Genomic DNA, 13040 nt, shown 5'->3' on the forward strand with positions numbered 1-13040 from the left:
GTCCTCTCGTTCTGGTGCTGGCCACCTGAGAGAAGAGAGCAACCTCCTCCTGGCCACAACCACCCCTCAGGTAGTTGTAGACAGCAATAAGGTCTCCCCTGAGCCTCCTCTTCTCCAGGCTAACCAATCCCAGCTCCCTCAGCCTCTCCTCGTAGGGCTGTGCTCAAGGCCTCTCCCCAGCCTCGTTGCCCTTCTCTGGACACGCTCAAGCATCTCAATGTCCCTCCTAAACTGGGGGGCCCAGAACTGAACACAGCACTCAAGGTGAGGTCTAACCAGTGCAGAGTACAGGGGCAGAATGACCTCTCTGCTCCTGCTGACAGCCCTCGGAGCCTTTGTTTTGCTCCTGGTTGTGTATTTAACGCCGTCGTTTATAAGACCCTTGGGAAAAGCAGGGGGCTTGCATGTGAGTGTCCTGTGAACCTCCTGCAAGAAAGCAGCTTTCTGAGCACGGATCCAGCCCAGTGCCTGCGCTTAATGAGCCTCTGTCTGAGCTGGCTGTGTGGCAAGAGCCAGGAGGTGGCAAGAGCCTTTCCTTTTTCTTGTCCCCCAGTGAATGCCTTTTGTCATGGCTCCCTTCTCCTTTCTGCTTGGCAAACAAGCTGCTAGCGTGACTGGGGGACCCTGGCCTGGTGTGGCGAGTGGCTGTGAGCAGGGAAACTGAGGCACCCGAGGCCCCCTCGAGGAACCCCAAATGAAAGCATTTGTGCTCCTGACAAAATGAAACTCTAGGGTGGAAAAAGTCGATTGGATTTTGACATTGAGGGGTATTTTCCCCAATTCCCTGCAGACTTTGGGGTATCAGTGCAAGGGGGCAAAGACCAACCCAGCCCAATGAGGAGGGGAACAGAGCCAGCAGGAACCTCCGCTGCACATCTCTTGGAGGTGCTGGAGCACACCACAATTTGTGCCTGTGGCACAGCTGTCCTCTCATTACCAGCCATTGTCTTGTATGGCCTTGCTGCTCTAAGCTCCAGTGAGGGGAAAGCCCTGCTGCTGAGCTGGGACTGGATTCTCCCAGAGCCATACCTGTCAAATGGGGTAGAGTGGGAACAAGGGCAAGCTGTGTGGATAACAAGTGAGTTCCTGGTCCTCTGAGGTGTTGCAGTTAGCTCCCTTTTCCCCTGCATGCACAGCTGAAAACAAAAAGGGTATCTGCTCTATCACTGGCTTCTCCTGCCCCTGGAGTAACCCAGCCACAGGCAGCACAGGCGTCCTCTTTTAACCAGGCAGCGCAGGAGCAACATGAGCACAGAAGAAACAACTGTCCCACTGCAAGAGGAAATACAGCTCCAAGTGCCAGGTGCTGCACTTTGGCCACAACAACCCCATGCAGAGATACAGGCTGGGGTCGGAGTGGCTGGAGAGCAGCCAGACAGAGAGGGATCTGGGGGTGCTGATTGATACCCACCTGAACATGAGCCAGCAGTGTGCCCAGGTGGCCAAGAGAGCCAGTGGCATCCTGGCCTGCATCAGGAATGGTGTGGCCAGCAGGAGCAGGGAGGTCATTCTGCCCCTGTACTCTGCACTGGTGAGACCACACCTTGAGTATTGTGTCCAGTTCTGGGCCCCCCAGTTTAGGAGGGACATTGAGATGCTTGAGAGTGTCCAGAGAAGGGCAACGAGGCTGGGGAGAGGCCTTGAGCACAGCCCTACGAGGAGAGGCTGAGGGAGCTGGGATTGGTTAGCCTGGAGAAGAGGAGGCTCAGGGGTGACCTTATTGCTGTCTACAACTACCTGAGGGGTGGTTGTGGCCAGGAGGAGGTTGCTCTCTTCTCTCAGGTGGCCAGCACCAGAACAAGAGGACACAGCCTCAGGCTGCACCAGGGGAGATTTAGGCTGGAGGTGAGGAGAAAGTTCTTCCCTGAGAGAGTCATTGGACACTGGAATGGGCTGCCCGGGGAGGTGGTGGAGTCGCCGTCCCTGGAGCTGTTCAAGGCAGGATTGGACGTGGCACTTGGTGCCATGGTCTAGCCTTGAGCTCTGTGGTAAAGGGTTGGACTTGATGATCTGTGAGGTCTCTTCCAACCCTGATGATACTGTGATACTTCACGGCAGTAGGGCACCAGCCTATCAAGAAAGGCGATCAGCCTCTTCCTTGGTCACTGCTCCTTGGCACAACCTGGAGAGGGACAGCTTCACTTAGCCCATACTGATCTCGGTCACTCCAGCGCTTGGTTTTGTTCTGTTTCTGTTCTTCCTTTGATACAAAGACCTCACATCACTTTGGCCCATCTAGCAACCAGGCTGAGGTTTCAAAGCCCTAAAAGAAGATGTCCAAAGTCCATCTTGCAGACTAGAGAAGAAACCCTGCAGGCAGGGCTCCCTGCAAGCCAGGGCAGCATTGTTATGCAGATGTTCTGTGAATTAATGCCTCTTAGCTAAGATAGGAGGACTTGAATCTTTTCCAGCCCCTAGGCTTATGCTTTTGCTAAGTAGCAAGTATTGACTTAAAAAGGCCAAGATAATACTATGACCATCAAGATGATTTCAAGCTACACAAAGGCAGATAATGGCATGGGGACAGAGGAAAGAAAGAAATCAGAACAGTTCATATATATCAAGTCTTAATAACTGACTGACAACAGTCAGAAACTTCTCCTTTCAGAAGCAGCATTCCACACACTGTTAGACAGGGCTGGCAGGAGCTGAGAGCACATTTGCCTTTCATGGGATGGGCCTGGAGATGGAGCCTTGAGATCTGTGCTCCCATCAGTACAGCAGCACCCTGTCAGGCCTGACCCAGTGTCCTTCGTTGTCAAGCCAACCCTCCTCTCGACCACCAGCTGACACACTGGATGCACAAGGCAGGCTGTGTGCTGGACGAAAAGACGTGTTTCTGCACAAATAAAGAGGGCAAGCCATGGGCACAGGGCTTATGCCAGGGCTCCAGGGGAAAGTGGGGAGAACACACCACGTGAAAATACACAGGAGACATTGTCTCTGCAACCAACTCAAAACAGTACATCTAAATTGCTAATTAATAGACTGGAGAGACTAAAGAATCAAACAGCAGCCCATGCTGGATGGGTGGGAAAGAAGCATCACACTTAACAGGGATAGGGCTGGCAGGATATCCTCCCTTACCCATGCCTGCAGAGGGACAGCTAAAACCCAAATTCTTGCTACAGCAAGGATGGCAAAATTTAGCAGAGTGTATTTTTCTCTCAGTTCCATGGCTGTAGAGTGTCCTTCTTTGGAGGGCCAGCATTGAGGGCAATCTGGCACCTTAACTGCTCAGAATCTTACCTCATTTTATTCCCAGTTTGCCACTTCATGGACTGGCAGGCTTGGGGAGGAGAAAGAAGGGCGAAATTTCAGTGCCTCTGAAACCAGAACAAGACTCCCACAGCTCAAAAGGAGTCAGGATTTCTCCTCCATATCTGATCACCTAGGCAAGGAGGTTTGAGAAACCACTTTCCTCCTCCACTACCGATCACTCCAGCGAGACCCAGTCTCAACCACGGCTACAAGATGCACCATGTGGGAGTATAAATGTCAGTGAAAGGCATCCTCAGATAGATGGATGGAGAGGGAGGAACGGAAGAAAACCCATTCACATTGCTCTGACACAATTTAATCTGTCTAAAAGCCATGACCACAAAGGCAGCAGAAGGTGGATGCCCATAGTAACCCCAGCCCATCAGCTCAGCAGGGCCAATTTTAATGGACTGTTTGATCACTCTGTGTTTAAGTGAGTGTATTGTTGTGTTCTACTACAAAGAACATTAAAGCAGCTCCTCAGCTTTGAGGGTGTGAGTGATAGATAAGATAGATTGGGCTGGAGCAGGCAGGCTCCATCAGGTCACCTCCTGTGGAAAATCAGCATATGAGGTGGGTTGCAAAATGGGAGAAGAAAGAAGAAAGCAATACACACCCTGACAAAGAATATCACAGACTGCTTGGTAAGAGAAGACAAATGCCAGCCAAGAGCAGAAATAAGACAGACCCTGATGAAGATCTGGCAAACCAGAGAACTGCAGCAGCATGCTGCGTGACAGGGAGTAGTTCTAAAGCAAAGGCACGTTCAGGAAGGAACCAGCACTGGAGAAGGTTTGCTTTTGTGCCAAGGCTGTGTAAGCATAGCCCATCACTTCCTGCTACTCCCAGTTACCTCAAGCCTTGGACAGACAAGCACTTTGCAAGAGACAGTGCACTGTGACAGCCAGGAGCACTGCTTGTGCAGTTATTCCCCCCACCAGCAATGCCACGTGTGCAGCACCAGCATCCCCACCTGCCTTGCCAAGCAATCCAGAGTGATGCTGCCCTCAAAACCATCACACTTGCATCCTGGGCATCAGGTACTAATGAACTTGCATGTGGCTCTCTGCTCCTCTGCCTTTGCATCCACCATACCTATCCTCCTGCCAGCTCCCAAAGAACTGGGGCTGAACTCTGCCACCCTGAACAACCTGGCATGAAAGCATTACCAATACATCTCCCACCACACAGTCAGTCCAAACGACTAAAAGAAAGCAAGCAAGTCTTTTGGGTAGGAAAACTTTAGCTGAACAACTATAAGCAGAGTAAATTCAAGATGTACTTGACCTGAACAGCAAGAAAAATCATCTGAGTGCTGCTGGGAGCTCCACTGGCTCCCCACACACAGGGCAGCAAGCAGGGCTGAGCATTTTCCTGGCCAGCACAGGCTTGATCCTGGCACAAAGTGGGCAGCTCCTAGACACTTTGACACCAGGGACAGGACAGCAATGACAAAGCCAAGTCTGCTGCTAGGGCAGAGGAAGACGGGGCTAAAGTGTGGAACAGCTGTGGATGGGAGCCTCCCTCAGAGCCCAAATGCCTAAGTGCATTTTAATGTTACATAAGGGTGGATTTTACAGCAAGACTCCTTGTAAGGAAAGGTTAAAGAAGCTTAAATTATTCTCTCTGAACTCAGGGGCTCAGAAGGGACATCTTTCATGCTGCTTAAAGTACTGGAAGCTGGAAGTGCAGCCCCATACTGGGTCTGGCTACTGCAGGGACTTTAGGCTTCAAGGGAAAACAAAAAGTTTGCAGGAGATCCTATCTGCTTTCATTTGTGAGCTTACCACAGTGTGGGCCTCAGCTGGGACTGAAGTGGTGAGAAAACATTTTTAATTGAAGAGCTAGCTCAGTATGCTCTTATTCAAGCTCATTCCGTGGCTCTTTTCACCAAGAACCTCCATGGCACTTCAGGGAGAACACCAAAGCAGCATACACAACTGCTGCCCTTCCTTGTCACCTTGGTTAGAAGAACTGGGCAGGTCCAACATGGCCAGGCTCCACCTGAGACTCTACCCAAGAAAGGCACCCACAGGGCCATCATCCCCTCACCCAGCACCCCTTGCAGGACATCTGCTCCACAGTAGCAGGACATGGCATTTTCCATCACAGGCAGTATAGTGTTTAAGGAGGTTGTGGCCCAGCTTCTCTCAACAGCCACCTCTAACCCTGTCCATCAGTGTTTCCTATGCTACATGCCTGCAGGGAGAGATTCTTGTTCTGAAGGAAGCATTCCCAGTCTGGCCTACTGCAGTACCATGTCTGATCTCCACTCTGTGCCAAGGAACAGATTAGTTAACCGACAAGGAGCAAATATTTGCTGCTTCTGAGGAGGGAATATATGAAACTCCTCCAGAAGACTGTGAGCACCTTGAAACACAGGACCAGGAATACACTAATGAAGTAGCTTTAAGACTTACCCTTTCTGCCTTGTCATATGATGTCCTACTCTCCAAGCCCAGAAACTAGAGGAGAAGCGGCTAGGTGGCACCACTGTCCCTAAGGGACTGGCCAGAGCTCTGCTCCAGGTGGTTCTGCAGCATCTTTAGCAAGAGTAAGGAAGCAAAGCCTGGGAAAAACTTCAGGGGCTGATTACTCAGCCTAATAAGGTGGCTGAGAAGCAGCTACATAAAGAACATATAGCTATGGATCATTTTAATTATGCATCTAATGGTTTCATCTTTTTGTTACCTTATTTCATTATTAAAAACCTTTCTTTTGTGGATACATTTGAACTCTCAAATCCAGCCACAAAAAAAAACCACCACCAAACACCCTTATCCTAAATAATTTAATGCACAATAAGGCACCAATGCTTCCAACAGCAGTAACCCTGGGATGAGGCTGTTGGAAACTCTCAGCATCTGACACTTCAGTGTCGTACCAGAGCACCCAGAAGGCAGCAATACAGGGCTCCTCTAAGCTGCTTGTGTTCAGAGAGAAGCTGTAGCCAAGGAGTTTGTGCAAAGAGTAGGTGATCATCAATACACAGGAGACACGTTTGGCATGCATCAAGCCTGCCTGTGAGTTTGCCACACCAGCTTTATGAGCTGTATGGAGAGAAAGAAACTTCCAGCTGCACAGTCCTCTCTGCCCTGGAGACCCACAGGCTGGGCTGGCCCAAGAACATTCCCCCACCAATATCTTTTGGCACCACGACACCACATTTAGGATGCAGAAGAGTCATTGCAGCATCTCAAACCACCCGGAGGTCCCAAGCACTGATAGCAGCTGCTTAGCCCCGAGATGCCTGCAGCATAAACCCGGGATGCTCACCTCCCAGCTGTAGCAGAGGACACTGCCAGCTACCCTAGCCTACAATTAGAATGTCCTTAGTAGTCTGTAATGGTGTTTGTCAGTTTTTCTAATTACACAGGACATGCAGCACAGCACCTTAATTTTTCATGGCCTGCCTCCCTTTTTCCTTCCAATAAAATCAAATTAGAGACAAATCCACCCATGCAATCTCTACCTCTGTCGCACTAAGAGGGCTTTCACCTCAGGCAACCACGCAGCCAGGCTTTTACCTTATGCTTCTTCATTGCCTTCATTCCCCCCAGTGTAGATGTATTAAAAATATATAAGCCAAAACAAGAGATACCTGGAGATGGAAGCATGTTTTCTCTCTTTCTTTCAGTCCTGCTAGAGTGAGCATTTGTGTCTGAGACCCAATGAGGTCACTGGGAAGTGAGCAGGTGCTCAGGTTTGAGGCTTGTGAATAAATTAACTGCCAGTGAAGAGAGCACACGTGTGCATATTTTACTGATTGCTGAATCAGTGCTTTTAAGCTATCAAATTGGATCAGCCTGATTGCCATCACTGGCACCCTTTTGCTACCCCCCCACCCCCACACTGAGGCAAGACCTCCTTAACTGAATTAGTTTTGCATTACTCAGCGGAAGGGCAGAGATGCAGAGAGCTCCCCTGAACGCCCCACATCCACCAGCCCTTCCCCTGGGGCACCTGTGCTTTGTCTTCAGCTCAAGCAAGTAGGAGATGGAGGAGCAGCTTCTAAAGAGACAACTCCACTGCACTGCAAAGGGGAACTGAGAGTATCTGTGCAGCGGGATTCCAGACTGGGTTTGAGAGTTATGCAGGTGCTATGTGGAGGCAGCATGGGCACTGCACAAGCCTTCTACTCTACAGAAAATGGGGAATTAAGACATAGTCCAAGGGAACAGATAATACTAATGGAACTACAACTACAACTAGACAGGAGGGAACAGATAATACTAGTGGAACTACAACTAGACAGGAGGGAACAGATAATACTAGTGGAACTACAACTAGACTGGAGGGAACAGATAATACTAGTGGAACTACAACTACATTAGACTGGAGGGAACAGATAATACTAGTGGAACTACAACTAGACTGGAGGGAACAGATAATACTAGTGGAACTACAACTACATTAGACTGGAGGGAACAGATAATACTAGTGGAACTACAACTACATTAGACTGGCAGTGACTTTGAGTGCTGACAACAGTCTAACCTGCTGCAACGACAGCATGGCATGACATTTGCAGCTGATGGTGGTGTAAAACAAAATGCAAGCAATGCCTCGTCGAAATGAGTTTCCTCCAAATCCCTCCCCACAGATGAACCCAGAGCTTCAGCTGACGTTGGGATGGGAGATGCTCAGGATTACTCCTGTCCTGCCTGCACCAATTGGCTCCATGAAGGATCCAACGGAGCTATGTGCAGGCAAGTTCCTGCTGGTGGCTTGCATTTGAAGCTGCTGTAGACAGGACCAGGCAGTTTCTGCCCCATCCTGCTGGCTCCTTCCCAGCCCCAAAAACTAAAGGGTTGGTTGCTTGCCAAGCACATCCCAAAACACAGCCCTCATCCCACCAGCCCCATTACACATGGCTACAAGGTGTTGCTGCAACCTGCATCAATGCCCATTTTTGAAGCAGCCTGAGCTCATCAGATGAAGGTCCCACAAGCATGTCACACATCACCCTACTCTCCTCCCTGTGCTTTCATCTGGCATGGGAGTGCCAGGACCTTCCCAGGAGCAAACAGTCTTTGCAAAGGGGCTTTATCTTTGCTAGCAGGAAACCTTGAAGGTTGAGAAGGCAGCAAGGGAAATTTGTTCTGTCAAATCAAAGCTGCAGTAATTAAAGAGGAGTTTTCTCTGTCCCAAAGAGGTGGTTGGCAGAGCAATGTTTGTGAGCAAGGACATCAGGTTATGCCCTATGTGAGGGGCTGCACATGCAAAAACTCATCCTGCTCCACAGCACACTGCATCAACCCCAGCAACTTCAGGTCTGGCTGTGGTCAAACCCAGCACCAGGGGCACCATGCTGCTGAGCCACATCTTGTTCCCACATGCAAGTGCATCCTGAGGGTGTGAGACACTGGAACAAGCTGCCCATAGAAGTTATGGATACTTCGTCTGTGGAAGCATTCAAGGTCAAGTGAGATGGGACTTTGAATAACCTGGTTTAGGGGAAGGTGTCCCTGTCCTTGGAAGGGGATTTGGAATCAGATGACCCTCCAGGTCTCTTCCAATGCAAAACCATTCTGTGATCCTCACCCCACAACTCAAAACTTATCCTTTCTTTCATCAAAGCTAAGAAAATCTTCCAAAAGGAGAAGAAAAAAAAACATCTTCTGAAGCACTTCCCAGTCTGATGTTCAAAGCAGCATTGACCTGGGCTATTCCCAGCCCTGAAAAAGGCCAGCCACTGCCCTTCCCACCACCCAAGACCCTTTTGATTCATCCCTGTGGCCTGGCATCCACTCTCCATACTTCTATTCATTCCAGTGATGGGTTACCAAGGTGTCAAAGTCAAACCATTCCAATTTCTCACTGTCTGACAGATACTCAAAGTTCAAAATCACACCTTGACCGAGCTGGGTGGTTTTGCAGCAGTGATCACCATTTCTACAGTGAAAGACTGTAAGAGTTAAGAAAAGGATAAAAAAAAAACCCAACCCAACCAACTTGTCCCTTCCTCACCTTGCATACAAATGAAAAACAAATGTGATCTTCTTGCTATTGACATAACCGTGCTTTAAGGAGCTTCACAGACATCTGTTTCCTCATTTGAGCTCACACAGAAGACATATTATCTCTTTGAAATGTGCCTTCTCCTTGGCGGTGTGCAGCCTATCCCCTATCTAACATTGGAAGGAGCTGCCAAATGGTTATTTGGAAGTGACATTAGGAGATAGAGAGAATCTATTTTAAACCTCTGCAAACTTGGCCAGTTTCAGGAGGTTTTAACATATAGCTGAATGAATCAAGTCACACGATTACAAATAGTGAAACACAGCTCCCCCCCAACTCACCCCCCAGCTCTCCACCTGCATGGGAGCCATTTGGGAAAAGCTCAAGCACCTCACAGCAAGAAGAGAAGGAATAATAAAGGAAATGGTTTTCAACACACAGCAGCTTCTCAGGGAAGGATGCTCTCCCTAAGAGATCATGTGTGTCTTGCAAAACTTTCACCTTGACTCCCTTTATGGCATCACCACACTTCTTTGAATCATAGAATCAACCAGGTTGGAAGAGACCTCCCAGATCATCCACTCCAACCTAGCACCCAGCCCTATCCAGTCAACTAGACCATGGCACTAAGTGCCTCATCCAGGCTTTTCTTGAAGACCTCCAGGGATGGTGACTCCACCACCTCTCTGGGGCAGCCCATTCCAACGGGCTCTCACTCTCTCTGTGAAGAACTTCCTCCTAAGAAGTGCTGCTCCATAGAAATTTGCCACTTCTCTCACTTCTGACAGTGTTACAGGTTTTGGAAATTTCCTCAGCGATTATCACAGTATTTGGTGGTGAAGCCCAGGGAAAGCAGGAGTGATGGCTTTGGGCACCCACTCAGCATTGCCTCATCTGCAGCGGGGCTGGATCCAGCCCTTTCTCCCTTAGCTTTGGCTACCTTCAGTCTTTCCCTGCTGCCCTCCACACGGGTACTGGCACCAGAGGGTTCTCTCCCCGGGAAAGGAGCCTCTGTGCTGTCTGGAAGCAGCTTCCCTCTTTCAAGGGTAAATAAATTCAGGAAAAGGCATTTCCTCCAGCATTAACATTCCAGACTCCTCTGTCTTCCTTGATCTCGTTTGTGAGGTCTCGCTATTCAGTCGCTTGGAGACTTTTGTTTATTGCCTTGTTTTTCTTTTGTTTTAAATGGTCGAAGTTAGTGTTTTAACAGAGTACGACGCCAAAAGAATCGATTCCCAGGCAAAACTGCCTGGAGCTGGCCGCGGTTTCCATCTTTTGCTAAAGACACCTCCAAAGTGGAGCCCGGCGCCCTGCGCCGGCACTGGCAGACACAGCATCGCCAACTGAATGCCCCTTCCAGTGCGGGTCACTGGCTCGGGGCGGGAGCCGCTAGCAGAGCAGAGCTGTGTGGTTCTGGTCTTAGCGAGAGAAGCTGCTCACTGCATCTGGATTTTACACATCTGGGCACATTTCCGCGGCTGCCACCCTCCGGGATGGGCAGCAGCATGCCAGTGCTGGTCACCAGGGCCGCTCAGAAAGCTAATTCTCCTGCTTGCCATCGTGCAGCAGCTCTCAGTGTGTTACTCAAAGCTGAGATTTCTCTTTGAGACAAGGACTCACTCGAGACAGCCAAGTCCCAAGCTCATACCAGTAAAAGCCCAGTAGTGCTGACTCCCACCTGGGCAGTTCAGCTGCTCCGGGGAGTTGCAGCAGGTCCCAGACCTGGCTCGTCCCCCAGACACAGGATGACTTTGATTTCCCGGTGCCACCCTACCTGAGCAACTGGCTGGCTCCCTGAGCCCCTGTCCTGCCCTGCCCTCAGAAGTGCACAAAAGCTTCCCAGCATATGCTCTGTCCCGCAGGACCTGTACCAGCCAGCCTGGCATGGGTGCAGTGGGCAGCAGCAGCTCCTCACTGCCACACAGCTATTTTGTAATTTACACAGTGCAGCAGCAGCTGCCCCGAGTGGAAGAAGCACAGACAGCAGGAGGAGCCAGGTCACAGGACAGCAAGGCAAGGGCTTCAACAGCAGCTACAACACTGATGGGAACTGCCAAGCGCATCCCCCAGGGTGCTGGATGCAAGCAGTAACTTGGAAAATACAGGAGAGGTTTCCAGCGATGGCAGCAAAGGGATCTGGGCATGCACCAAGGCGGCTTTCCTCTCATGCTCCACCATCCCCATGGCTCTTCTCCAACACAGGCAGAAGCATTCCTCCCACAGATGCTTTCTCTCAGCTGCCTGCACTCAGAGGACATTTGACAGCACCAAACACAGCATGCACAGAGCTGACTCCAGCCCTCCCTCAGCACCCCACTATGGGCAACATAGAATGACAGAATTGTTTTGGTTGGAAAAGACCTCTAAGCTCAACAAGTCCCACTATCAAACTAAGACCACCATGACCACTAAACCATGCCCCACAGTGCCATGCCCACACGTTTCTCGAACACCTCCAGGGACTGTGACTCCACCACCTCCCTGGGCAACCTGTTCCAATGCCTGACCAGTCTTTCAGGAAAGAATGATTTCCTAATATCATCTCCCAGGCACAGGCTGCTGTGCAAAGCCAGGGAAGGCAGGAAGCGGTCTGAAGGCAAACACAAAGACAAATGGCTCTGGGGGAGATGCGATGACCTCCCTGGCAGTGTCAGGAAACATTTGTCAGATGGCAGAAGCCATTAGCTGTTTCGCTGCTCACGTATCAGGAGCATCACATTGCTGGTGATGGCTGCTTAATGCAGACCTGACAGGGCTTGTGCTGCCAGAGTTGGGGTCAGCTCCCTCCTTTGGGTGACAACAGCCAGGTTTGCCCAGTATAGGCTGCTACCCGCAGCAGAAGAACACAGAACTGCAATGAAGTGAGGATGAGATCTCCTCTAGCAGGTCCTGAGCCTCCTTCTGCAGTTAAGATATCGATGCAGGCACACATGAGCGAGCTAACTTTTGCAGGCTTGCCCTCCTGGAGAAACCTCTCCTCTGAAAGCAGCTTTAGGAGAGTAGAACATGCTGCAGAACGCTCGAGTGAGGAAAGCCCCACGGCGTTGTCCCCATGGCAGGGCAGGGCTGTCAGCTGCCTTGATAAAGTGCTGCTTTCACACAGTGCTCCTCCTCCAAGCGTTTTCTCCAGAACGGAGCTGCCTGTTACAACTCAGTGTACAAAACCATGGGGGCTTTGCATCGCCCCAGCATGTCTTCCCTCAAGCACCAAGGAAGTTCAGCCTGGTTTTCTTGCTTTTGAATGCAGAGCAAGGCAGGTTCCTGCAAAGCCATCTCCTGTCCCCTCAAATCCAGCCCAGGTCACAGCACTCCACCCCCACCTAAAACTGGTGACAGCATCCATGTCGGGTTTCCTTGTCCTGGATTTTGATAGTGCAGGGGGTTTGGGCTACCCAGCCCTTTGCTGGCACACACACACACACACACACACAGAGCAATGACCAGACATGCCTTGGGCACATGACATTTGCTATGGCATCATAAGCACAGAGTGCTGAAACCATGAGTAAATACAGACAGTCCAGTCCAAAACACGAGGGAATGGCACTAGTACAGAAAAAAGCTATCAAGAAACGTGAACCCATCTGGGTGCCGTTTTGGTAGGGCATGGGGCGACAAACAGGGTCATCAGGAGACCCTGAGCGGGTGGAAAGGGAGCCCAGAGCTGTGCCCGCCGGCAGGGCTGGTGCGGGGGAAGCCTTGCCGGAGCCTCTGGCCGCAGCACGTCAGTCCCTCCCGGCAGACTCCCGGCGCAGCGCTGGCAGGGCACCAGGGAAATTAAGCAGGCGATTTCTAAAGCGGAGAGAAAAGCAACCATC

At 50.6% G+C, this 13040-nt stretch overlaps 1 protein-coding gene across 2 annotated transcripts in view; it reads right to left on the reverse strand.

The window, feature by feature from the left end:
• MMP17 (matrix metallopeptidase 17) overlaps positions 1–13040 on the reverse strand; it is a 74031-nt gene that overhangs the window by 47476 nt on the left and 13515 nt on the right. Inside the window, exon 1 of one of the 2 annotated variants that reach the window (XM_064168392.1) lies at positions 6863–6939. The exons of the other annotated variant lie outside the window; for it this stretch is intronic. Within the exon in view, the coding sequence (XP_064024462.1) occupies positions 6863–6916 (54 nt within the window). The 5' untranslated portion in view covers positions 6917–6939. Of the gene's footprint in view, positions 1–6862; positions 6940–13040 lie in introns of those variants that run through there. 2 annotated transcript variants of the gene reach the window in all.

This window comes from Pogoniulus pusillus, chromosome 30 (assembly GCF_015220805.1).
Source record: "Pogoniulus pusillus isolate bPogPus1 chromosome 30, bPogPus1.pri, whole genome shotgun sequence".
NCBI lineage: Eukaryota > Metazoa > Chordata > Aves > Piciformes > Lybiidae > Pogoniulus > Pogoniulus pusillus.